This window comes from Mytilus californianus, unplaced genomic scaffold, assembly GCF_021869535.1.
Source record: "Mytilus californianus isolate M0D057914Y unplaced genomic scaffold, xbMytCali1.0.p SCAF_1, whole genome shotgun sequence".
Taxonomy (NCBI): Eukaryota; Metazoa; Mollusca; class Bivalvia; order Mytilida; family Mytilidae; genus Mytilus; species Mytilus californianus.
This window is the reverse complement of record NW_026262581.1, coordinates 20,885,647-20,913,123: the sequence shown is the minus strand read 5'-3', so window position 1 is coordinate 20,913,123 and position 27,477 is coordinate 20,885,647. Positions and strand designations below refer to the sequence as shown.

General features: G+C 32.4%; 1 protein-coding gene across 1 annotated transcript in view; it reads right to left on the bottom strand.

The window, feature by feature from the left end:
* Positions 1–944: 944 nt before the first annotated feature.
* The window catches only part of LOC127700747 (ataxin-10-like), a 50,079-nt gene continuing 23,546 nt past the window's right edge, over positions 945–27,477 (bottom strand). The window contains exons 8-9 of the mRNA XM_052204398.1: positions 5,972–6,035; positions 945–2,201 (exon numbers count right to left, since the gene is read on the bottom strand). Of these exons, the coding sequence (XP_052060358.1) occupies positions 2,014–2,201; positions 5,972–6,035 (252 nt within the window). The 3' untranslated portion in view covers positions 945–2,013. The remainder of the gene's footprint in view (positions 2,202–5,971; positions 6,036–27,477) is intronic.

Here is a 27,477-nt window from a genome sequence, read left to right as displayed (position 1 = left end):
ACCATCCATAGAGTAAGTCGTTTCACAGTTACTCGTAAACCAAGCTTTGATTGCTGATAAAATAGATGTTCAATAGTTTCGAAAGAGGCCCAGTAATATAACGTAGATTGTAAGGATACCCATGTAACTTGCTATCCAGTACAGAGAAGGATGATCATGCTCTTCATCTTTGGCTGGAATCCCAAAGGAAAAAAGAACAGACTAATACATGATTGTTCTGGACTTTCTTATGTTAGTGTCGTGGGTGTATATGTTGCGTTTTTCTAGTGAATTGTAAATACCTAATTCCGTTATCAGGCAATTCGATGTTATTCGGTGATTTATCTGCGGGGATAACGACTAAAAGAAAAATAACAATAACAAGTATTACACAGAAAACCAAAAATTAACCACCACCAATCCCATCAAAAACCGTGGTTCACTCAGGTGCTATGAAAGTGTCAGCAGTTCCTGCTTCATTTATGACACCTGTTTGTGTTTATAATATTCCTGTTAAAATGTATAATGATTGATGAATCGTATCTAACTCCAAGACATAACCAAATTCATAATTCCATATGAAATGCAATTTCTCAAACCCTAAATATTAACCGATTGTGAAAGATTGAAATGGAACATGCAATAGAAATAACCCTCTATCAAGGAAATCATTAGGAAACTCAAGCCCTGGAATATCTTACAAATTTGTGAGATATATACTCTACATATGCAGGCGTGCTGGAATGCTTTGGAACGCTACCAAAATTTTTGAAGACTTTAATGTATACAATGTATTGGTATATGGTTCTTTATTCAGAACTTTTTCCAAAAAAATTTGTTATTTGCTAATATATGCCCATTTCTAATCCCTTACAATTTCATAATTATAATTTTGCCATCTGTAGATACATGTTTGTCTCTGAAAAAAACTTATAATTGGCAAAATACAGAACATAATACAGGAAAACAAATTAAACTGTATAATAGTATTGGCTAAATGTCAATTAATATACTTCTACCCATTTATAAATAAAGAGGATACTACTTTAAAGAGATAAACAATCTCCGTGATGGTATGCTGTTACTGATGAATTAACTCAACAGTGAAGATTTGGAATGTTACATCAACATTCTAAACAAATGTCATTTGTCAAAAACGTGGGTTTTGTTCCCATCTAATCGTTTTCGAATGTCTTATGGATGCAGAATACTTTGCTACGAGAATTACGCCGGATGCCGCTAGAAGAAACTACTTACCCTACCAGAGTACCTGAGTTCAACCCCAGTTTTTGGATGGGTTCGTGTTACTCAATCTGTATATTTGTAAATATTGCTTTGATGACTGTGGCTTTTTCTTTTATTTTTGCAATTCATGATGAAAACTTTCATAGAATTCACGTATATGTTTCATTTGTCGCAGTTGCGATCCCAAACTCCTTTCCTTGTCAACAAATATAATTGCATGCGAAAGTCACTAGATTTTTATTTCACATGAGCAACACGACAAATAAATGGCAAACCTCATGAGTTTTTTTAGTTTCAGAATGGTGGACGTAAAAAGCCGCATTTTTTAAAATTTTCTTTCGAATGATGCACAGGTTAGTTGAAAATGCTCTACCATATATGAATACTCTAAATAGAGTTCATATTTCAAAAAAACTTGAAAAGATGGTAAACAATTGGTACGATTTGTGATTGTTGCTGCGATATGGGAATGCTTTAGTTCTGGACATCTTTGACTGGACCATACAAAGATTGAAAAGAGGTGAGACGTTCATCGTTTTTAAAAGGTTTGTCACGGTTTAGCCTAGAGTAATGCAAGAGTATGAATGGAATGCGCAATTTACAATGACTGAAGGTGCACTTTTGGATTGATCATTTGTTTGCTATTGAAAGAAATGAAGTTTGTCCACTTTTTTCTTTAAACACAACTATTAAATCATAAGTGTGCAAGAACAACATTACATTTTACATCATATTATATTTTCCCATTTTGGCAGAAGCAGTTTTTTTCAGTGGCAGTTGCATCTTTCGTTACTCATTTTCAGGTGGTGGTTTGACAATTATCTTATTATCTTTCACTTCCGCTTTTATTCCATATTTCTTTAACATATCTGCTTCTTCTGCTAAACCCTCAAACTTTAGACTAGCTAAAATTCCTTTATTTTCATTGTTGTCTTTGCAAATGTTATGAATTGCTAGCACTGACCACTGCTGGATATCTTTGAATATTAAGGAAAAAGTTAACCAAGAAAATTTATATGTACATGATATTTTATAAATTGGAAATGTGTCCATAGGACACAGCTGATGCCCCTGCTTGCATATAACGTTATAAAGGGACATAACTCAAGAACGGTAAAAAAGACCTACCCACATTCCTATTTCATCTGAGTTGTGTGGTAATAAGCATTGTGTATAAGTTTCATAACATTTGGTTGAGGCAAACTTTTTAGAGAACGGAAACGAAAAATTCAGCAACTTTTCCATTTGTAAAGGGGCATAACTCTAGAACGGTAAAAGTGACGCCACCAAAATTCAAACTTGATCTGTGTTTTGTGGTAATAAGCATTGTGTATAAGATTCATAACGTTTGGTTGAGGCAAACTAAAGTTAGAGACCGGAAACCAATTTCGGAACGTACGGACAGACGTACAGACGGACCAACGTACAGACGGACAAGGGTAAAACTTAATGCCCCCTCAGCTACAGCGGGGGCAAAAAACAGCGAGATATTAATTCTACATGCTTGGTGAACGAATTTCAAAAATGGCCAAGTGATCCTATGTAAAAATGAGGAGATGTGGTATGATTGCCGATGAGACATCTATCTACCCGAGTTAAAATGAAGTGGTAATAAGCATGTTTAATTTTGTTATTTTCCTTTGATTTCAGTATGACGAAAATAATTCAACATAGCCTAAAAGTAACAAACAACAGAGAAAAGGGTCACGACCTAATGTCCAATATTTCTTTTCCGTTTTCTTAAACATTCTAAAACGCCTTTTAAATATATTACACCATTGATACTATTTGATTTTGCTCATAATAAAGAAAGGCAATTATTTTTAATAAAAGTGTTTTGAATATGAAGCATTTTCAATAAAAGGTTCAATGTAATTCGAAATGGAATAATTTAAATGTCTCATTCAGTAGGCTATAATAGTTTACCAAAGTCACAATTGATAACACAATAATATCTGCAAATTAAATTTAACATGTACATGTAAATTACGATTTTGTATCCTTTTTATTGTGTGAGAACCTTTTCATTATAGTGAAGGCAATTACAACGGATATGGGAAAAAGTAGAAGTATGAATTAAAGATGTCACATTGTGGGGTGAACGTCAAATAAAAACCAACCATCGAAAAACCATATAAACCGTCACAACCAATCAGTATATTTCTAGAACATACAGTTTAATGATGACAGATAACAACAGCATGCACCAAACGTTGAATCGGTCACACACTAGACAAGTTATTAATCAACCAAGTAGACAACCAAGATGATGTGCCAAAACTCCTTATACACATATACATTATACAACAGAAACAACCGTTGATTTGAGCAGACATATAAACATTAATGGGGACAGTGGACTTTAGTATATTACATTGCAGAGGATTATATAAAAGAGAGGAGAAAGATACCAAAGTGACATTCAAACTCAAAAAGTCGAAAATAAACTGACAACGCCATAGCTAAAATAGAAAATAAACTGTTATCACAGAGATATGTCTCGCCTTTTTGTAATTTTGATAATGCAAATGTTGAAATTAAAATAGCAATACTTTAACATGTAAGTTATGCAAATATTCAAAGTCAATGAAACATGACTGAAGGTACATGGCTAAACGATCTCCATGGAATGTGATGTGCCAATGCTAATACAACTGCATACCAAATACCATTAACTTATTATAAGTCGTTCCCTTTAAACAAACCTAAACACAAACATTAACTTGTAAACTATGTAAAAGTTTCAAAGTCAATGAACCATAATCAGGGGTGGGGCTATATAATCTCCATGGAAACGATACTTGCAAATGCCAATACATTTGCATACCAAATATCATTGACTTAACATTAGCAGTTCATCTTAAACTGATCTAATCATAAACTAATACATGTAAACTAAGCAAACGTTTCAAAGTCAATAGACCATGACTGAGGGGGCGGGACCAAATATTCTCCATGGAAATGAGATGTGCTAATGCTTATACAACTGAACACCAATTAACATTGGCCTACCACTAATGGTTCCCCTTGAACTGACCTAATCACAAACTAATACATGTTAACTTAGCAAAATTTTCAAAGTCTATAGACCATGACTAAGGGGGCGGAGCCAAATAATCTCCATGGAAATGCCAATGCTTATACAACTGCATACCAAATATCATTGACCTACCACTAGTAGTTCCCCATAAATTGAGCTAATCACAAACTAATACATGTAAACTATGAAAAGTTTCAGTCAATAGACCTTGACTGAGGGGGCGGGGCCAAATAATCTCCATGGTAATGAGATGTGCCAATGCTAATACAACTGCATACCAAATATCATTGACCTACCACTAGTGGTTCACCATGAACTAGACCTAATCACAAACTAATACATTGTTGACGCCGCCGACGCCGGAATCATCATACCCATGTCTCGCTTTTTGACTCCGTCAAGGCGAAACAAAAACCATAAAAGAAGCACCATAAAAAGTGGACATTCAGTCACTAATGTTGCGATTTCATTAATGCAAAAATAACGCGTCTGACTTTAATAACACATTAAGGATTCACTTGCAGAGTCAACTGCAAATTATAGACTTCATTCTCGTGTAAACAGGCCTTTTAATAATTTTAATCAAAAAAAAAACTTCAGTCCGAAGTATGACCAACTTCAACTAAAGTACACAATAGCTTTCACACTGGAAATATAAGTTGGTTGACATAATTTAAGTCCCAAGCGAAGAGAAAGAGATTCAATATATATATTGACAAGGGTTATTAATTACTTAAAAAGAGATAAATCACGGGTTTTCGGACGGATTCGTTGTTTTTTGTTTTTGTTTTTTGTTACTGTTTAAAAAGTTTTTTTGATTTTTTTTGTTTTACTTTTCGTTTTGTTTGTTGTTGCCATGATACTCTGTTTTTATTGCACTATGATCTTGGTTGTCCCGCTTTTTTTACGGGCTACGGGCCTCCATACTACGTAATATACTTAAACGGTCAGAAAATCTGAACTTCTTGCACTTATTGTATTGAAATGTACTAACCTCCTCTTTGTTCCGACTATACAAACCATCCAGGGGTTCTTTTCACCCAAAAATATTAACGAGTTAAATTGATCGTAAGTTATACTGAAATGTTGACTTACGATTATTTTTTTCTCATAAGATTTCGTGAAAAGATGTGCTGGATTGTATTAAGTATTTACTCTTCCTGACCAAGACTGAATAACAAGCCTTGATTTACACAAGAAAATGTTCATTAATGTACTGAAGCCGATGACTAGCGTGATTAGAAGGAATCTTTATCTGCTTTCTTATTTTTTTTATACAGAAGATGACAAAAAAATCATATTTCACAGCTTTGTCTTGAAAATTTTTTAGTCAAGTTTGTTATATTATACCCTTATTGTAAATGTGGTCTTGTTCACACTGCTGACTGTAACTGTGTAGATTATACCATATGTATGCCGAAATGTTTTCCAATGAAATTTAACATGGATTATTCAAAGTCCGGTTATAATTTACAAATATATCAGTTTGCAATATTTGTCATTGAGCATGTTTTTTGTCGTTTGAAATACTAAGAATGCGTAATTTGTCATCGTTTTAATTTTATGAAATATAATGACCACTTTTTGGAAAGACAATTTGTAGCCATTGAGGTTGTTATTGCTGATAATAATATGTCTGAAGAAGCAATTTGTATCTAAAGTACTTGAATATGTACGTCTTGAAACTATAAATGTTTAAAAGGATACATGGATTTCTCCCATCAATGCTTGTTTGGTCTAAAACTAATGGTATACCATTCATTTCACGAATCTGGAACGAAAAGTATGCACATGCAATATAATAATTTATCGAACAAATACCGCCCCTAAGTCTTTGATCTATCTTAGAGAATACAGACCTACATCAAAACTTTGTTTACACAATTATTAACAGTCAACTGTTAAAATATCAAGAAAAGATACTTGACAATTCTTAAATTTAATGACAGGTCTTATTGTAAATTACAATTATAAAGTAGGGTATAAGTCCGTGATATTTGTATTTTGTCTAAAAATGTAATCACGGAAGGAGCCGCATAAACTAATTATTTTAAACTTAACTTTGTTATCTGTTCAAATAACAAAAGAACTCGTTGTTGAAATGTTCCAAAACATATCGCAATATTCAATCAAGAAATATTTATCCCTGACATGCAAGTAAAAGATTTCTCCCCCTTTCTATAATGAGATGACTTCGAACTGATAATTAAATGAATGTTGTTTTATTATATGCCCAATCTGCTTTTATGGGCGTGTATTGATGGGAGTTGTATTTATTCTCAAGAGTACAGAGCAACTTCACACGGTATTGGATTGAAGAGGAGCATTTTAATACAAGACACACCAAATTAGTGACTACAGATGTATTTCTTTAATTTCGTGTGTAACCAGTTTTCGTTGATTGGGGGAAACATTATAATTCTCGGATACTTGATTTTGTTCTTTTGAAAATGGAATTAACAATTTATAAATTTCGTGCGCCCGAAACGCCTTCATGATTAACTTCTTCAGGAACGGTCACATATAAACAATTGAAAGCCAGGAACAATCATGCATACGCGGCTATTTGTTTTAACCCGTTAGAAAACGTACCACCTTGAAAAATCTTAAAATTTCACTGACAAAATTGAGAATTGATAAAATATTTTACTAAAAAAAATGTTGTCAAAACTCTAAATTTCTTTTTCCTTTACACACCGATTCCTCTTTAACAGTCCTATATTTGCAAAAGACCACACAACACGTGATGATTGGCAAAAACGTCGTAAAAAATTGAAATGCAACCATTAGCGTAACGTTTTTCCATTTATGTTTAAAAGCAATGAAATAACCCATATTCCTTTAAATTGTGAAAGGCTAACTTGACATTTGCACTCTGAAGTCAATATGAAATCACTTCTAACTGATCTAGCACAACAAAAACTAGATAGAATAAACCAGAGGGACAACAACAAAAATCATACGTCCATTAAAACAGATAACACCATTGACACAGAGTAAAAGGTTGAAAGGCAAACAACAGTAACAAATCAGTACACATAAAACTAAAGACTGAGCAACACGATCCCACCTAATAACGGGGTGAACTCATGTGCTCCGAAAGGGTAAGCAAACGTCCTGATATTCTTGATTAAAATAATTAATGAGTCATATCCCTGGCTTATACATCTTACAATAAAAGGATTGATAGTTATCTCTTGTTTATAACCGTAAGAATCATCAAATACAAAAACCGTCGTTAAATGTAAGTTTTTCTTCCCCTTACAAGGCTTTCCTGGACGAATAATTTACTGGTAGAGACAACATAGACATTGAAAAATAAAATAGCACAAAATACACAAAAAAAACTGAAAACAAAACGAAACCCTTTGAAAAACTACGGTTGAACTCATGTGTAGGCAGTTCAGAAACAATTCCGCTAATAAGTCGCCTTCGGTAATGTCACAATCGGAGAATAGAGAACATGCCGTGGTCATCTGTGACACAAATGTCCCATAATATACAACTAAATCATGATAGCATCCGTAAATCAAGGGATATTTTCAACCATTTGACCCTTAATGCAATAGCTTCCTTGTAATCATCTACCCTCTACCAAGGAAATTGCGACGAGAAACGCAAGCTCTGCTAGAATATTGCTACACAAAAATGGAAAGTTCACAAAGTCAAAATTGAAGTCATCTCTTTTGTCGTAAAGATTAGTTCTCAACCGACCCTCATTGTTAATTTCTAGCTAAAAGTCAAGCTGTTATGCAGACTTAACTATTTAAATACATCTGTGGTATCCCTTATTTGGCCAATTGGGTAGATGCAGTAAAAAGTCACGATACTTTGAATAATTAAGTGAAAGGACGTAATCATGAAATAGCGGAAAGTGAAAATAAAGACTAATGCCATCTCCTTTTTATTTCTTTAGTAAGCATCAGTAGAATAAAGGAACAAGTCTGCTAACAGTGGAACACAGTTGTTCCCTATAGAAATGCCAATTGTCTGTTGAAAAAAACACGCCCTCCGAACGTAACAAATGTTTTCAATGTTACATTTTGATGATGTCAGATTCAGTGATTATTTTTTGATCCAGTCATAGTAGCTTTTACAAAGTATGATTTATCCCTTACTTATCACTCATCAAAGATACCAGGCTTATAGTTTGGTAGCCAGACGGTCGTTTCGTCTACATAAGACTCGTCAGTGGTCCTCTAATAAAAATCTGATTTTAATCATTTATTTTTAAAGATTTATAGAACTCAAACGGGATACTAGCATGCAGAGTTTCATGTCAGCTTTAACCAAACCGTTAATCAAAAGTGGTTTACAGTTAACGATATTTATCAGAAATATCAAATAGTTGACCTATAACTGAAAGTTTAAATATAACTAAGCATGAACATTTAACAGTGCATCTTAAAATCATAAACATTTTTCATAAATAATGTGTTGCCTCTCTTTATTCTAGCAATGTATTTTGTTAACATACTTTCATAGTCTGCATGACGTTGAAAACCTGTCCTAGATGAGTTACAACCACAACATAAACAGTCAATGACATAACGTTGTGGCTGTCAATATTAACTCGTCAAGCTGTCGTGTGGACTACAAAATAAACATGATATTCCAAGCAAGCAGAATATTCGATTCTACAAAGTAGGAATAGCTAAAGAAATTATTATTTGCTAATATTCGGTCAAAGTTTTTCAGGAGCTTCAACATTTTTAACATGCTAATTATTAGATATTATAGAATCGGTGAATTAGAAGACAGATTAGGGAATATCACCATTTATTGTTAACAGACGATGACAGATCATAGTGACAGATCCATACCATTATAACACATCACCAAAAATACTTGTGGTAATATAAAATGATAGATTTCCATTGATAGGAATACTTTTGATGACAAAGCAAAACGTAACTCTATTATTTTTCGCACTTTTTGTTATAAACTCTTAGACTAAAAAACACATATCACGGATTGACTATAAATGTTAGATGATAAAACACACTTGTTAACGTAAGGCAAAGCATAATGACCTTGTCTTGCCACTACAATGTATGATTTGTTACCCATAAATATGTCATAAATTTCTTATTTTGTGCATATCTTTACACGGTGTCATCTGTCAATTTCACTTGTCATGCCGTGATTGATCTAACTATGGTACAAAATTAAAAGATTTATATAAACTGATTATGTAATAGATATGCTGGCTTCCCATTATTTCATAAAATAATTTCAAAAATCTCCTCATAAATAAATAGATACATGTAGATCTCCAATGTCCAATACGTAATCTTTCAACGTCATTCCAAAAACTCTTCTTTGTACCATACTGACTCGGCTATGCCGAAATGCACACGACTGAACAAGATAAGCTCACAATGAAATTATTTTAGCAGAAATGTTATTCTCAATGTTATTCTACTTTCTTTGCATTTCTACTTCAAGCGTTTAATTAGTAGCTACAATAGACAATCAAACACCAAAACGTCAAAGAAAGACAACAAGATAACCAATAGTTAATAAAATGCTTCGCTGGGGCGCAGCTTGATACGACCGCAGAGGTCGAACCCTGAACAGTTGGGGCAAGTATGGACACAAAATTCAAGCTTGATACAGCTATGACTTTGGATTGTCATTAAATATTTGACACAGCATAGGTTTCTGACACAGGATGAATGTGGTGTAAGAACTGGAAAAAATTTAATTTACCTATTATGGTGGAATATCCATAAACTAAATTGTTTGTTAATTTCAATATATCAAAGAATATGTAGAATTCAATGTTTGATGTAATGTAATAAAGTTGAAATTTGGACCGTTTTTGTTCAATGTGGACCAATTTGGTAACATGTATAAATAATCAAAAATCTAAATACATGGGAGCCCATTTAAATACATCATAAAGGTATTAAAATAGAAAGTGACATCATAGTCATGGCTAAAAATAAACAAAAATCCTTAATCAGCAACATTTAAAGTAATATCTAAAAATAAAATTCCTTTGTAACCATAAAAGCCCATTTAAATACATCATAAAGATATTAAAATAGAAAATGACATCATAGTCATGGCTAAACATAGCAAAAAACCCTTAATCAGCATCATTTAACAGTAATATCTAAAAATGGAAATTACATCATAAAGGTATTAAAATAGAAAATGACATCATAGTCATGGCTAAAAATAAACAAAATCCTTAATCAGCATCAGCAACATTTTATAGTAATATCTAAAAATAAAATTCCTTTGTAACCATAAAAGCCCATTTTAATACATCATAACAGATATTAAAATAGAAAATGACATCATAGTCATGGCTAAACATAGCAAAAACCTTAATCACCATCATTTAACAGTAATATCTAAAAATAAAAATTTCTTTGCAACCATAAAAGTAAAATAGAAAATGACATCATAATCATAGCTAAAAATAAACAAAAATTTTTTTATTGGCAAATTTTAAATGGAGTTTATTATACTAAAACAATAAATTTGCAACCATAAACATGATAAAACCCCATTTAAACACATCATAAAAGTATTAAATAATTCAACTACATCATAAGGCTATAAAAATAGAAAATGACTTCATAGTCAAGGCTAAAGGTAAACAAAAAACCTTCATCAGCAAAATTTTATATTGGCAAATTTCCAATGAAGTTTATTACACTAAAATTGTTGGCAAATTTCCAATGCATTTATTAACAATAAAGTTATTGGCAAATTTCCAATTTACATAATTTAAAAGCAGTGTAGATGAGATATTTAAATGAGTTTGAATTACCAACCTTACACTGCTTTTAAATAATGTTCTTTACTCAATTATTTGTCTATTAAAATGGAAACCCTTGTTTTTTAACCTTTTTTCCCCTTATTCCTTAAACATTAGAGCAATAACCACCCCACCCCACCCCCCCCCCCCCCCCCCCAAAGTCAATTATTACTTTCCAATGTAACCTAAATTTCCAATATACATAATTTTAAATTCAATTCCTCATGATATATAACCGTATCGTTATTATTTTCTTTCATATATAAATCTGAAACAATAACTAACTTAAAATGTAAATTTTAAACAAACAAAAAATTACCCCTTTTTTGACCCCCGCCCCCCTTATGATTCATCACCCCCACCCCCCTTTCCCCCCAAACCAAGCTCAATAACAGCCTTGCCTTTGTGGTATGGTACCTTGTAATACAATTTTAGAGAGATCCATACACTTGAACACAAGTTATTGTCTAGAAACTAAAAAATGCTTATTTTAAACCCCTTTTTAGGCCCCTTATTACTAAACGTTTTGGGCAATTACCACAACACTCAATTCCAGCTTTCCCTTTGTGAAATGGAACCTTGTAGTAAAATTTCAGAAAGATCCATACACTTACACACAAGTTATTGTCATGAAACTAGAAAAATGCTTGTTTTTTGCCCCCTTTTGGCCCCTTATTCCTAAAATTTTGAGGCAATTAACCCCAAAATCAATCCCAGCATTGACCCTTTGTGATATGGAATCTTGTGGTACAATGTCAAAGAGATCCATATGCTAACACACAAGTTATGTCTGGAAGTTACAAAAATGCTTATTTTCGGCCCCTTTTTGGCCCCTAATTCCTTAACTGTTGGTACCATAACCCCCAAAATCAATTCCCACCTTCCTATTGTGGTATTGAACCTTATGGTAAAATTTCATAGAGATCCATTCACTTAAACTAAAGTTAGAGTGCGAAAACCATTGTGTATTCGGACGACGACGCCGGACGACGACGACGACGACGACGACGACGACGACGACGACGCCAACGTCATACCAATATACGACCTCAAAATTTTTTTGCGGTCGTATAAAAACGACGAATACAAAAATATCAGTCCACAAAAAACTACACAAAAAACTAAAATCTCACCAAAGGTACCAGGCTTATAACTTAATACACCAGTTGCAAGGTTAATTCAATAATAAGCAGTAAAAATTTAAATAAAATGCTCCGCGGGGCACTGCTTGATACGACTGCAGAGGTCGAACCCTGAACAGTTGGGGCAAGTATTGACACTACATCCAAGCTTTGAATTTGGATTGTGATTAAATATTTGGCACATCATAGGTTTCTGACACAGAACGAATGTGGTCAAAGAACTGAAAAATTTGAAATTTGACTTTTACCTATAATGGTTCAATATCCAAAATCTAAATACACCGTTAGAGTTTCAGCATATCAAAGAACCCCATGAAAATAATTTTTAATGCAATCAAACAAAGGTTAATTTTGGACCCCGACTTGGACCAACTTAAAAACTGGGCCCAAAATTAAAAATCTAAATACATGTTTAGATTCAGCATATCAAAGAACCCCATAAATACAATTTTTGATGCAATCAAACAAAGGTAAATTTTGGACCCCGACTTGGACCAACTTAAAAACTGGGCCCAAAATTAAAAATCTAAATACAGTTTTAGATTCAGCATATCAAAAAAGCCTTGAACAGAATTTTTGTTAAATTCAAACTAAGTTTAATTTTGGACATTTTGGACCTTAATGTGGACTTATTTGAAAACAGGCCTGAAATAATAATAATCTAAATACATGGATACATTCGGCATATAAAAGAACACCAATAATTCAATTGTTGATGAAATCAAACTAAGTTTAATTTGGACCCCTTGGACCCTTTTTTCCTAAACCGTTAGGGTCATAACCGCCACAAAAATCCCAACCATCCTTTTAAGATATGGAACCTTGTGGTACAATGTCATAGCGATCCATAGACTTATACTCAAGTTATTGGCCAGAAACCAGAATATCCTACTATTTTGGCCCCTTTTCAGCCCCTAATTCCTAAACGGTTTGGGCCATGGGGTATGGAACCTTGTAGAAAAATTTCATAGAGATCCATACACTTATATACCAGTTATTGTCATGAAACAAGAAAAATGCTTGTTTTGGGGCCCTTTTTGACCCCTATTTCCTAAACAGTTAGGACAATAACCCCAAATATCAATACCAACCCTCCCTTTGTGGTATGGAACCTTGTGGTACAATTTCATAGAGATCCATAAACTTAAGTTACTGTCTGTAAATCAAATGTCTTCGGACGACGACGACGACGCTTGCGGTCGTATAAAAAAAACTCTTCAGATACCAGGCTTATAAGTTTGTACGCCAGACGCGCGTTTCGTCTATAAAAGACTCGCCAATGACGCTCGAATCAACAAAAGAGAAAAGGCCAAATAAAGTACGAAGTTAAAGAGCATTGAGAGCCAAAAAATCAAGTGAGTAAATTGGAAAGCTAGCAGAAACTGTGGCAACAGCTCTGGTCAATTGTGGTACAGATATTCCATAAAAGAAAAAAAAGATTCTGAGATTTCAGTCATTTTTTTTTAGTGTTCATCTTTTTTTAATTATCAAGCAAGACATTACCTCAAACTGAATTTCTATCAGAAGTATAGCTATGTAATGTTTTACAGATACACATTTATGATTTTTTGGTTATGTTTGCATTTTCTTCTATGCAAGATTTTAAAAAATATAAAATTTGTATGAAAATTGGCTTGTACAGGGATGTAAAGCAATTAATAACATTGTAAATGTATGTGATTATATAAATTGTTGCGAGTTTATTATTTAAACAACTACTTTTCGAATTCCACGTGGTTTCTTAAAACTTCAGATTTTGACATTGAATAAAATAGGATATTTCTATCATACCTCTTTAATGTTAATTACTTATACCTGCTTGTACTGTTAGCTCTTATTTAATTTACAATATTACATTCTATATAATATACTGACATGATTAGTTAATGCAGTAAAGGTGTAAGGTACACAAAAGAAACTTAACACTTTTGATAAATCATTAGTCTGAAAATAATCATAATGAATTGTGTCAAAAATGTTTTATCAATACTTCCATGTCAGGTGTAACCTTTCTGACCGAAGAGGGTTAACTCCGACAAAAATCTGCAAAGTCATTTCATGATCAGCACCAGTTTTTATGCCAAAAGACGTGTTTAATTTTATTCGGGCAAAATGCAGGAATACCAAAGTATTTTTAACTAAATATCATTTTGATTCTTTACATAAGTAAACAATAACAATCTACAGCAACAGGTATATTTCTTCCAATGCTGACACGTATAAACAAATAGATATTGAATTTATTTTGAAATCACTGCCCCCATTAATGTGACAACTACGAGCTATCAGAAAAAGGTTATTGTGTTTTTTATTTATCTTTAATGTTTTTTTGTTATTTCGTTCTTTAATGTATAATGCAAGTATAAGAGCGATATAAATCATTATTATGGCACCTTTAAATATTAAATATGATAGTTGAATTTCCTTGTTTTCAGAAAAGGAGCTCCGTCGTAAATCGTTCAATTGTTAACAACCCGTTTAAACATGAAGGAGGCCAAGTATTGCTTACATATCATAACCATAAGACTAGCAGCTTAAATAAAAGAATAGCAAAGTCGTCAATTCATATTCTCAATTCCTCAGCGTATTGGTAGGAGAGCCACAAAACTTAAATACGTTTCAAAAATAAACGTGTACAATTTCTCGACAGTTCACAAATGAACAACTATTTCATTTTCAATAAAAGGGTGTCCTCCATTAATTTTATTTTTTATTTTGGTAAATGTATTAAAGTTTATATCCAATTTGTTAATTTCATTATCTAGTATTTCAAAATATAAGGTCCAGTAGTTATTCAGCCCTAACATTAATGAGTAACATAATCAATGCGTCCTAGGTACTGTAAAAACACATCATAAATTTGGTACGCCATTTATTAGTAAATTTACTAAAAAATGAACATATCATTGATATTTAATGTCAAAACAAAGTGCTAATTACTAGGCTGGTGATACCCTCGGAGACAAAATGTCCAGAAGTAATTGCATCAACCCAGTGGTTGTAAACAGTCATCGAAGATATATATATACTTTATTTTGATAAACCGCTGTAGATACAGAGATACACAGAAGAACATAGACACTATACTATAATACAAAGGTACATATGTTGAGGAAATAAACAATCAATACAATAGAGATACATAAATATGTTTACATGTTAAAAATGTGCAGTGTATATCAAATGGAAGCCCTTAAAATATAGTGGAGGAAGGGGAAGCTTAAATGAGAGAATCCACTTTATCGTTTATAACTCTAATAAACTTTCAATCCTGGTATCTATCTATGAGTTTATTTACACTAATTTCTAGGCTTAGATTGTTTAGATGTATTCATCAGTTCCCTGAACTTAAGAATATTACAATCTTTTGTGAATTTTTTATCAAAGTATTCTTTTCTTTCTGTTGTAAAAAAATTTACATTTGAGGAGATAATGATATTCATCACCAATATCGCCATCTTCACGTCCAGGGCAGGTTCGATTTTCTCTTGGTAAACTTGTTTCGCCTACATAACTTTCATTAGTGGCGCTCGAAAAAATGCCAATTGGAATGCCAAATCAAATACGAAATTGAAGAGCAATAAATATCAAAAATTCCAGAAAATGTGCCAAATGGGGCTAAGGCAATCTATGCCTGGGGTTAGAAAAACCTTAGTGTTTCGAATAATTCAATATCTTATAAACAATAAATGTAAAATGATATTTTATGTCAACACAAAAGTTGTGACTATTGTGCTGGTTATATTTAGCTAATATAACTTTACATATATATAACATTAAGTCTTTTTTTTTTGGCAAATGTTAAATTAATAACAGTTGTTGGAAGATCTTTTCAGTTTAATGGTGTGTATGTGCAAAAACATGTAATGTAAATTTTTCTTTAAATATTCAAACTTTGAGAAACACCTCAGTATTCAATTTTTTCAACACAAAATTCAAAGTCACAGTGGTGAATGTAAAACAAAACCTCCAAATCACTCTACTCTAAATAAAAGACAGGTACTTTCGGATTATATCCCTCATGGAACATTTGAAAGTTTCCAGTTCTTTTTCAAAAGTAGACGACAACGATATTTTGCATCTAAAATTTACAATATAATTTATAATTGATTGACAAATGTATCAAGCGTGCAAACCTCTTTGATTGGAAAAACACACTGAAATGAAAATAATGAATGAAAACGCCAGCCATCGAATGTGGTATGAACTGAAAGATAAAGACTCCATATGAACAGTCCTCCTGGAATGTAGATATACAAAATGTTATATAATAAAATGAAGTAAGTAAAGGAAGATAAAAGACTTTTTTGTAGTAGATGTTAGTTGTAAACCAATCCTCATTGTCAATGTCTATGTGTGTCAATATTTGCGACAGACCCTTCTGTCAATGTGGAATTCTTTTTTAAGTTCAAATACATCGATGCAATTAACAGTCCCTCTTGAGTATTCTGCAATCAACAATCACTCACTTTTAATTATAAATTGAGGGGACATCCTCTATGTAGCAGAATGTAAAAGAAAGGATACATCTATCATTTTTTTCATTTTTCTTGAGAAACCTGTGTATCAATATTAATAGAAGTGAAGTATATGTAACTGATACAGCAACTGAACTACGGAAACAACCAAATACATCTAGAGTTTAGTACATTGACTTCAACAGTTTGAGGTATACATGTATGTTAAGATCCGAGTCTAAAACATAAAACAAAGTATGAAATAAGTCAAACAGACACTATCAATGATCTGCAATTAAGACCGACTTCTCCATATAAAAATGAACTGCTTCGCTAAGCGCAGCTGGATACGCCCGCAGAGTTCCAACCCTGAACAGTTGGGGCAAAAATGGACACAATATTCAAGCTTGATACAGGTCTGAATTTGGATTGTAATTAAATATTTGACATATTAAAGGTTTCTCAATAAATGTAGTCAAAGAACTTGAAATTGGTTATATGAATTGAATTTATATTCAATTAAAGATTTCTTGCTGTTGCGCAATACTAAGTAAATAAACAAATAAAGTTCAATTTCTTCTCAAAACAAGTACAAAGCTGAAGAGCACAGAGGACCAAAACTTCCAAAAAGTTGCGCCTAACACGGCCAGGGTTTTCTGCCTAGGACAAGAACATCCTAATTATTTAGAATAATTTATAATTTTGCAAACAGTAAATTTCATAAATGACTATTTAATAGATATATATGATAAAACCGAAGTTGGGACTAACTACAGAATAAAAACGGATACATTACATAAAACAACTTAATCCAACACATAAAAATACACAGCCGAGTTAGCCAAAGCCTCAACGCACAAAGTGACGTCACATTTGAAATTCTAAAAAAACACACAAAGTGACGTCTTATTTGAATTTGTAAAAATATTTCCCAAAAATAAGATAGGATTATGATTGATTCAAGATTAGATTTGTAATACTGACATTACATTTATTAATAACAATGAAAATTACAATACTTATTAATATCAAATTGTGGTAGTAATTAGATAATTAATTGTATTATCTAGCTATGTCGGTGTTTCTTCTGAATCAAACTGTAAACCAAATATATCGTATAAATTTCGTTGAACCAAACTAAAATCTAATAAATGAAGGGGTGATTAATTATCTTTACCATAACACACGAATATAACAGAAAAGACTTTAAGACATTGACAAAATCCGACGAGAATAACAAATATAACATCAAAATTAAATACGTGAATTTGGGATAAACAATTCACCAAAGTTTCATGAGAACTGCTGAAAGCATTTTTGAGTTATTGTCCAAAAACTGGAAAATCCCCCCCCTTTTTTAATGAATAAAACCCCATAACTCAGAAATGTAAAATCTAACATTTATAAAATTCTAAAGGGAGCTTACATCAACAGATATAAACAATTCACCAAAGTTTCATGAAAACTGCTGAAAGCATTTTTAGTTATTGTCCGAAAACTGGAAAATCTCCCTATTTTTATGAATAAAACCCTTTAACTCGGAAACGTAAAATCTAAAATTCATAAAAATCGAAAGGGAGCTCATGTCAAAATATATAAACAATTCAACAAAATTTCTTGCAAGTTGGTGAAAGCATTCTTGCGAGTTAATGTCGGAAAACTGGAAAATCCACCCTTTTTTAATGAATAAAACCCCAAAACTCGGAAATGGTATATCTGAAATTTATAAAAAAAAACGAAAGGGAGCTCACGTCAATAGATATAAACAATTCAATAAAGTTTCATGCATATTGGTTAAAGCGTTTTTGAGTTAATGTCCGACATGTTGACGACGGACGGACGGACAGACGGACGGACAGACGGTCAACGGTATACCATAATACGTCCCGTAAACGGGCGTATAAAAATTAGGTATAACATTTGATATCAACCGACAAGGTTCCTGATTGAGAAATGGTACAGAATGTTGCAGTGGTAAACTAGCTATTTGAGATCACAGATTGAATTTATGTTGAAAGTTTCAAAGAAACGGTTCTACAAGTATTACATAAGATTGTAAATTATGTCAAGTTCAAATGAACCCTGCCAGACAGACTTGCCATCTCATGCATCACATATAGTTAATCTATTGCTTATAGTATCTCAGAAACGGACTTACAATCGAATGATTTGCAAAAATAGAAATCGGGTTTCGATTAGTTATAAGAAATTTTTTTTTTAAAAGGCCTAATCAAGCTCTACGGGACTCAATAAGTAAATATGGCTGATTGTCACGTGATGTCTTTCTTAGTTGGATATGGAAACGAAGATTTCATAAATGGCCATTATGTGTAAGCTCATAAACGATAAACAGGAAGTTAATGAGCAATGAATATAAAAAAGCAAAGTCTGAAGCATAATTTAAGGGAGCTCTGATTTGTAGTTCGTTTGAAAAATGAGACGACATGTCCACGGGATGGACTGGTGTAAAACTAAATACTGCCCTCCATCGGAGAGGGAGCATAATAAAAAGTCAATGACAGGAAAAAAGACCGAACAATTTGATTGCTATTGAAAAACAAGGTGTACTTGCAAGGGTTCAGAATTAAAGCTTAAATTAGTAATCTATAGACCCATGTAGAGTCAGGTATGGTGTTGTTGCTTTGATTGTTCCATGTTCAGATAGTCTGGCATTGGCAACATGCCTGAATTAGATATAAGTTTGTAGCTCCAAACAACATTTGTTACATGTTCACTCTCACATAAATCACTAGTATACATGAATTTTAGTCTTAAATTGTTATTTTTATTCTAACATCTGAAAAGTCTGATCTGATTATGTTCTGATCATTCTTTTTGTCAATTTCTAGACTTGTCCTCTGTGGTAAATTTAGTACTGTTCAGACAATTCGCTTGCAGTCAATTCAGTACTGTTCATTATATTGTACAGGTAAACTACAACTCCTGAACAGTCTGAACATAGACCGAACAGATCATAATTGACTGCAATGAATTGCCTGAACAGTATGAAGTGGAAAATTACTTAATAGTTTACTGTTCAGTCGCTTAAAAGAGAGGCGAAAGATACCAAAGGGACATTCAAACTCGAGTCGAAAATAAACTGACAACACCATGGCTAAAAAAAAAAAAGACCAACAGACAAACAAAAAGTACACAAAACACAACATAGATAAAATGCTTCGCTGGGGCGCAGCTTGATACGACCGCAGAGGTCGAACCCTGAATAGTTTGGGCAAGTATGGACACAACATTCAAGCTTGATACAGCTCTGAATTTGGATTGTTATTAAATATTTGACACAGCATAGGTTTCTGACACAGAAAGAATGTGGTCTAAGAACTTGAATTTTTTTAATTTACCTATTTTGGTCCAATGTCCAAAATCAAAATACATGGTTAGATTCAGCATATCAAAGAACCCCATATATTCAATTTTTGTTAAAATCAAACAAAGTTTAATTTTGGACCCCAACTTGGACAAACTTGAAAACTGGGCCCATAAATAAGCATATCAAAGAACCCCAAGAATTCAATTTTTGTTAAAATCAAACTAAGTTTAATTTTGGACCCTTTGGACCTCAATGAAGACCAATTTAAAAAACGAGACCCAAATTAAAAATCTAAAAACACGGTTAGATTTGGCATATCAAAGAACCCCAATAATTCAATTTTCGATGAAATCAAACAAAGTTTAATTTTGGACCCTTTTGACCTCAATATGAACCAATTTGATAGCGGGGCCTACAAATAAAAAATCTAAATACATGGTTAGATTCAGCATATCAAAGAACCTCATATATTCAAATTTTGTTGAAATCAAACAAAGTTTAATTTTGGACCCCAATTTGGACCAACTTGAAAACTGGGCCCATAATCAAAAATCTAAATACATGTTTAGATTCAGCATATCAAAGAACCCAATATATTCAATTTTTATTGAAATCAAACAAAATTTAAATACTGGACCCTATCTTGGACCAACTTGAAAACTGGGCCCATAATCAAAAATCTAAACACATGTTTAGATTCAGCAAATCAAAGAACCCCAAGAATTCAATTTTTGTCAAAATCAAACTAAGTTTAATTTTGGACCCTTTGGACCTCAATGTAGACCAATTTAAAAAACGGGACCCAAAATTAAAAATCTAAATACACGGTTAGATTTGGAATATCAAAGAACCCCAATAATTCAATTTTAGATGAAATCAAACAAAGTTTAATTTTGGACCCTTTTGACCTCAATATGAACCAATTAGATAACGGGGTCCACAAATAAAAAATCTAAATACATGGTTAGATTCAGCATATCAAAGAACCCCATATATTCAATTTTTGTTGAAATCAAACAAAGTTTAATTTTGGACCCCAATTTGGACCAACTTGAAAACTGGGCAAAAAATCAAAAATCTAAATACATGTTTAGATTCAGCATATCAAAGAACCTCATATATTCAATTTTTGCTAAAATCAAACAAAGTTTAATTTTGGACCCTTTGGACATTAATGTAGACCAATTTGAAAACTGGACCCAAAATTAAAAATCTAAATACACTGTTAGATTCGGCATAACAAATAAATAAATGTGATCAAAGATTTTACAAATCTAATGCGCCATACTGTGCAATTAAAGATTACTTCTTGAAATTTTTCAATATTTGAAATTTGAAAAAAAAATAATATTTGAAGAATAATTCTTTTTAATTTCTGAAATCTGAAATGAGAAAAAATTGGCCCCCCACAATTTCTTTTTATCCCCCCCCCCCCTTTTCCCCCCCAAAAAATTCTTTCCCTCAAGATATGGTCATAATCTCAATTCAAATTTCCAATGGAGTTGGCAACCATAATTACCCATTTAAATTTACCATAGTGCTAACTTAATCTATTTTATAATAGAATTAATAAAAATATAGTGTCAAATCTTTCATATGGATTTTTTTGTAAAAAAAAAAGATGAAAACATTTGCAGATATTTTTACTGGTCTTCCTTTATAAATATGCATTTCTTTAAACATAATTTAAAAGCAGTGTAAGGGAAGTAACCAAAACGTTGTATTTGGATTACCTCCCTTACGCTGTTTTAGATCATCTTTATTGTTCATTAACCATTACTTTATACATAATTTAAAAGCAGTGTAAGGGAGATAATTTCAATGATGTATTTGATTTATCTCCCTTACACTGCTTTAAATTATGTTTTGTACTAAAGTATTTGTCCATTAACCAGGACAACCTTGTTTTTCCCCCTTTTTTGCCCCTAATTCCTAAACGGTTTGAGCCATAACCCCCCAAAGCAAATCCTAACCATCCCTTTGTGGTATGGAAACTTGTAGTATAATTTCAGAGAGATCCATACACCGTTCCACAGTTATTGTCTGGAAACTAGAAAATGCTCATTTTTGGCCCCTTTTTGGCCCCTAATTCCTTAACTGTTGGTACCATAACCCCCAAAATCAATCCCAACCTTCCTTTTGTGGTATTTAACCTTATGGTCAAATTTCAAAAAGATCCATTCACTTAAACTAAAGTTAGAGTGCGAAAACCAATATGTATTCGGACGACGACGCCGGACGACGACGACGACGACGACGCCGGACGACGACGACGACGACGACGACGACGACGCCAACGTCATACCAATATACGACCACAAAATTTTTTTGCGGTCGTATAAAAACTAAAGACTGAGCAACACGAACCCCACCAAAAACTGGGGGTCATCTTAGGTGCACTGGAAGGGTAAGCAGATCCTGCTCCACATCCGTCGTGTTGCTCATGTTAGTACAAATCCGGTAATAAGTCTAATTCGGTAGGCCAGATTCGGGAAAAGGGGACGGGATTGTAGTTACGACATTAGGAACATATCTGCTATCATCTGTGAAACAAATATTACTTAACGGTCAACCATCTCATGATGGCGACCGTAAAATTTACGAAAGGATGATTTCAACTTCACCACTTGGAACTCTTGGTTTAATAGCTTCCTTGTGAGCAGAAACCCTCTATCAAGGAAATCATGATGCTACATAAAAATGGAAAGTTCACAATCGGGAAGCTGAAACCATCTCTTTTGTCATAAAGTTTTGTTTTCAACCGACCCTCATTGTCAATTTCTAGATGTAAGTCAAGATATGAAGCAGACTTAACTGTATCTGTTGCATCCTTTATCTCAAGTTCAATGGGATAGATGTGTTCAACATAGTCATCAAATTTTGAATTATTTAGTGAGAGAATATCATCTATGTAGCGGAAAGTTAAGTAAAGGGACACTGCTAACTTATTTTCTTTCTTCATAAGAAGTTCCTGTATGAAGTCAGCCTCATATGAATAAAGGAACAAGTCGGCAAGAAGAGGGGCACAGTTGGTTCCCATGGGAATACCGATTTTTTGTTGAAAAACACGTCCTCCAATCGTAACAAATATGTTCTCAATCAAGAAAACAACCATCTTGATAATGTCAGTTTCAGAGAATTTTTTGTTAGAATCAGACTGATTTTTTACAAAGTAGGATTTATCCCTCCCTAAGACAAGATACTTGTATCTACGTTGGCCATTCTTTTTTATGAAACAAAGCTGGACCAACTCTTTCAATTTGTCTTTTAGTTTCGAACGGGGAATACTTGTGTAAAGTGTAGCAAAGTCAAATGTTTTAATACTATTGCAAGATGAAAGAGTCTTAGATTGTATGTACTCTAAAAGATCTTTGGAATATTTTAGTATCCACATCTGATTCACACCACCTCTAGAATAGGTAGTTTCACAATAAATTTGAAGCCCGGCTTTGATTGCTGATAAAATTGATGTTAACAAGCATTCTGAGAGTATTGCATGGCAATACATAGTCCCCTACTGGTTAAAAATTCATTGTAATGGAATGAAATGATCTATAACTTGTCATGCAGGTGTATTTAACTATTTAAAAATATCAAGTCAATATCTTCAATCATGACGAACAAAACTGTTGAAAACTGATAATTTAAGTGATTTTTTTATGTCCAAAGACCATAACTCTGCACAAAATCATCAGACCGGAACAAAATTCGAAATTGATCTGTAACTTGTCATGATAAAACTATATATTAATTACCAAATCAATATCTTCATGAATGACAAAAAAAATGTGTGGAATACTGATTATTTTAGTGAATTTACACATGGCCTGAGTTGATATTCGTAAATTTCCAACAAATCTATGGCTTCCATGAATTATTTCTTAAATGAAATATATCCTTTATCAAAAATTGATTATTATCTAAATAAAAGAGTTCACTTCATCCAAAATTTTTTTTAATATATATAGCATTCAGAAAATTAGTTTATACAGAATCAATAACAAACAAACCTACCACTTAGTTCTTCAAACAATTTACCAAAGAAAAGGGAACAAATCCAAAATGTCATTTATCATTCATAAAAATATCTTTTAAAAATCTTTTAAAAAATGAGTTATTTCACTTTGAACAGAAATCTAGTAAGTAATAAGTATTTTGTCAAAAATTTAATTCTGGGGAAAGGGCTTTAACTGAACAAGGAGAAAAGCTTAATTCGTGAAAATTGAACTTGACCTGTAACCTGTCATGTTAAAACAATACACCAAATATCAAATCAATGTCTTCAAGCATGAAGAAAAACAGTCTGGAAAACTGATTTGCGGGACAGACAGACGGAGTGCAAACCTAAAGTTCCCTTAGACTTCGTCGGTAGGGGACTAATAATTTAGAAAGAGGTTTTGTGGAGCACTTGGAAGACCCAGCAATATACCGTTGTTTGTAAGGACACTTATGTAGTTTAGGTATCAAATACAACGATGGAAGATCCAGTTCTTCATCTTAAGAGCTGTTCAGATCAAAATTACCGTTTCAGATAAAAATTTATTTACTAGTGAATTCCTTTTTTCTACTTGTACTATTGTATATTCCTTCTTAATAATGACCAAACTAAAGTGTTACCAATTAAGCCTGATGTCATTAAAATGTAAGTGACCTTCAATGTGACATTTATGTACCGTTATCTCTTCTGCACATTGATATCATTAAATATCAGCGTGAGTTGCAGTTCTTGATATTTTACAGTATATTTAAATTCAAAACCCGATAATCTGTATATCGTGCTTATTTTGAAATGTAAGCCATTTATAAGCTTGGTTCTCCCTACCCAAAATAGACCTGATAAATTCTGCTCTCAAATTGTGACGTTCCTGCAAAGTTCTTCCCTATTTAAAAAGTTCTTCTTTAACCTTATAAGGCTGTGATGTGAGAATAACAGAGCAGCCGAGCAGGGTGAAATAGACAAAGGGTGATACTCTGGCTTTCCAAAATTTGCATCTTAAAATTCATCATCAAGGTTAGTTCAGAAATGCAAATCAAATGTATAAATTTGATATGCTTACTTTCTATTTGATTTGCATTAAATGAAAATAACACTTTATTAATTTCTTGGGTCTGAGGTTCTTTTCTAGATTTAACAATATCTTATTATGTCCCTTGCTGGTAAATGCTAATTTCCAAAATTATCATCTGTTCAGTTGTCTATCTTTCTACATTAGTCATCTAAACATCTTCAAGCTTTAAACGTCTTGTCTCTCAAAGTTCCTTGTAAACTTAAATCCATAATACATATTAAACGCAGGAGATAAGATACATTAACCTTGATTTACAACCACAGTATTATATCATCTGTAAATACACATTAATTTGTGTTCAGAAAATGGTCATGAGTCATTTGGCTATTTTGGTAAATTGTGAAAAACAGATTTTGTCAGGTTTTTTTTATTTCTAATCTTAGCATACGTGATGAATGTTCAAAGCTTTTTTTGTTTTGTTTATAATATAAACATACTTGGTGAATGTTAATTAACAAAATGTATTTTTTGCAGCAAATTTGAAGTGTTAAACTTTAACTTTCTACCACTTGCTTGATGACATTGCTAATGAATTGCAATTCCACAAGAGTACCAGCAGCCCATACAATGTTTAAGGAATATGCAATGATTGATAGCATATATTTCGACAACCTTTGAAAATTTAGTTTTTTATTATAAAAAAAACTTAAGGCAATACTTTTTGAGCATTTTTGGTTCTAAAGAACATAATGAAGTGAAACAAATGTGGCTGTTTTATTTCTGATCTTTTCTTATGATGGTTACTTAAAGACCAAACAGCCTATTCAGTTCTACCAGTGATTTTTCCTTAAAATTTTGTGTGAAGGTATTTCATGATTTGAGGAACAAAATATGATAAAAAAAATTGGGGGTCACCGACTTAGTTTTGTCACTATAGCAACCTCAGTTTCGTGTTTTCCCGAATATTAACATGATATTTGCTTGTTATTTAAACTCTCAAAAAATTCCATTATAGCAAACCTACAAGCATAATGTTTGTTTCATGTTAAACAGAAGATTTGTGTCTATCAAATACAGGTTCAAGAGTTTAAGACTCTTATTGTTTTGATCTTAAAAAATATGATTTATTTCATTCCCGCCAAAAATAAAACGCAAGAATGAAAAACGTTTCATATATTAAAAAATATCTACCAGTGATTTTATCATAAAAAATTCAAGAAGGAAAGTGCCATTTGTACTCTTCAAAATAAAGCAAAAAAATGTATATGTCACCGACCTTTCAAAAAAGTTATGATTAATTTTCAGGTTTTTTTCTCGTTCGTTTTGAAGAAAAGAGTTGTCTTTCTTCTGAACATTGAATCTGACGTCATAGTACAAGTTTTCCTTGCTGGCGCACTGTTTGAAAAAAACTTCAAATTGGACGTTTGAAACCCACATTTAAATTTTCAAGAATCAAGAATAACAACTATATTCACCTACTTTATTATCCGGTAATACAAGAGATCACGTGTATGTATCAGTATAAGATCTCATGATGTTGTTGCCGCACAAAATTAACCTTCAGAAACACCATCCGTCGGAATGAAAAATTGTTCGAAATAACCTTTTACGACGCTTTAGAAATGAAAGTCCTCTCCCTCTCATTAGCAAAATCATTGAAAATAAAAAGAGAAATGAAAGATGACAATGGCTAACTTACAGACTATTTGACTATATTAGACTAGATGTGTGGGTTTTTTGTCGCGTCAATTTCAGAACTTCGCCCTAGCGCACTCTTTCGCTACTGTTGACAGACGGACAGACATTAGCACGGACGAACTTCTTTATACCATTATGTGTCCCGACTAAGACGAGCGTATACAAATTATTCAATCTAGTTTGTGGATTCATTATTTCTGAATATTTAAAATATAAGAAAATTAAAATTATAGGTATAATATATGAATTAAAGTTTTTGATTCTAAAACGTTTTACATCCATTTAACCTATCATAAAATACGATCCCCGTTATTACTACCTCACGTGTTTTGAATAAACGAGACAGTAAATATAAAATACAAATAAGTTTTTAATTCAAAAATTGATTTAAAATCTAAGAAATAATTTCCCGTTGAAAACTTTAAAGTATTTCTCAAAACAGGATGAAATATTATGAATCTAAATAGCTCATTTTGGAAATTAAAACAAAGACAAGGTTGTATGTATAGATTTCCGGCATTGAAAATTGAAATTGGTTTTCAATCTTTCCGGTCATTGTAGCTTTTTGAAAGTGATAAATTTTATGATGGATCTTATTCTTGAAACAATTGTTTTTGTCATAAGTTAAATTTACAACAAGTTTAGTTTTAAAAACCGTAAATTTTCAAGTTAATTCACATTCACTGAGTATATTAATTTCTTATATTTTTTGCCTTAAGCTTCTGTGAGATCAGGCGAAATCTTTATCATTTCTCCTTGAGACAATTTGAAATGAAACAAATGACAAAAGACAATGAACCTTTA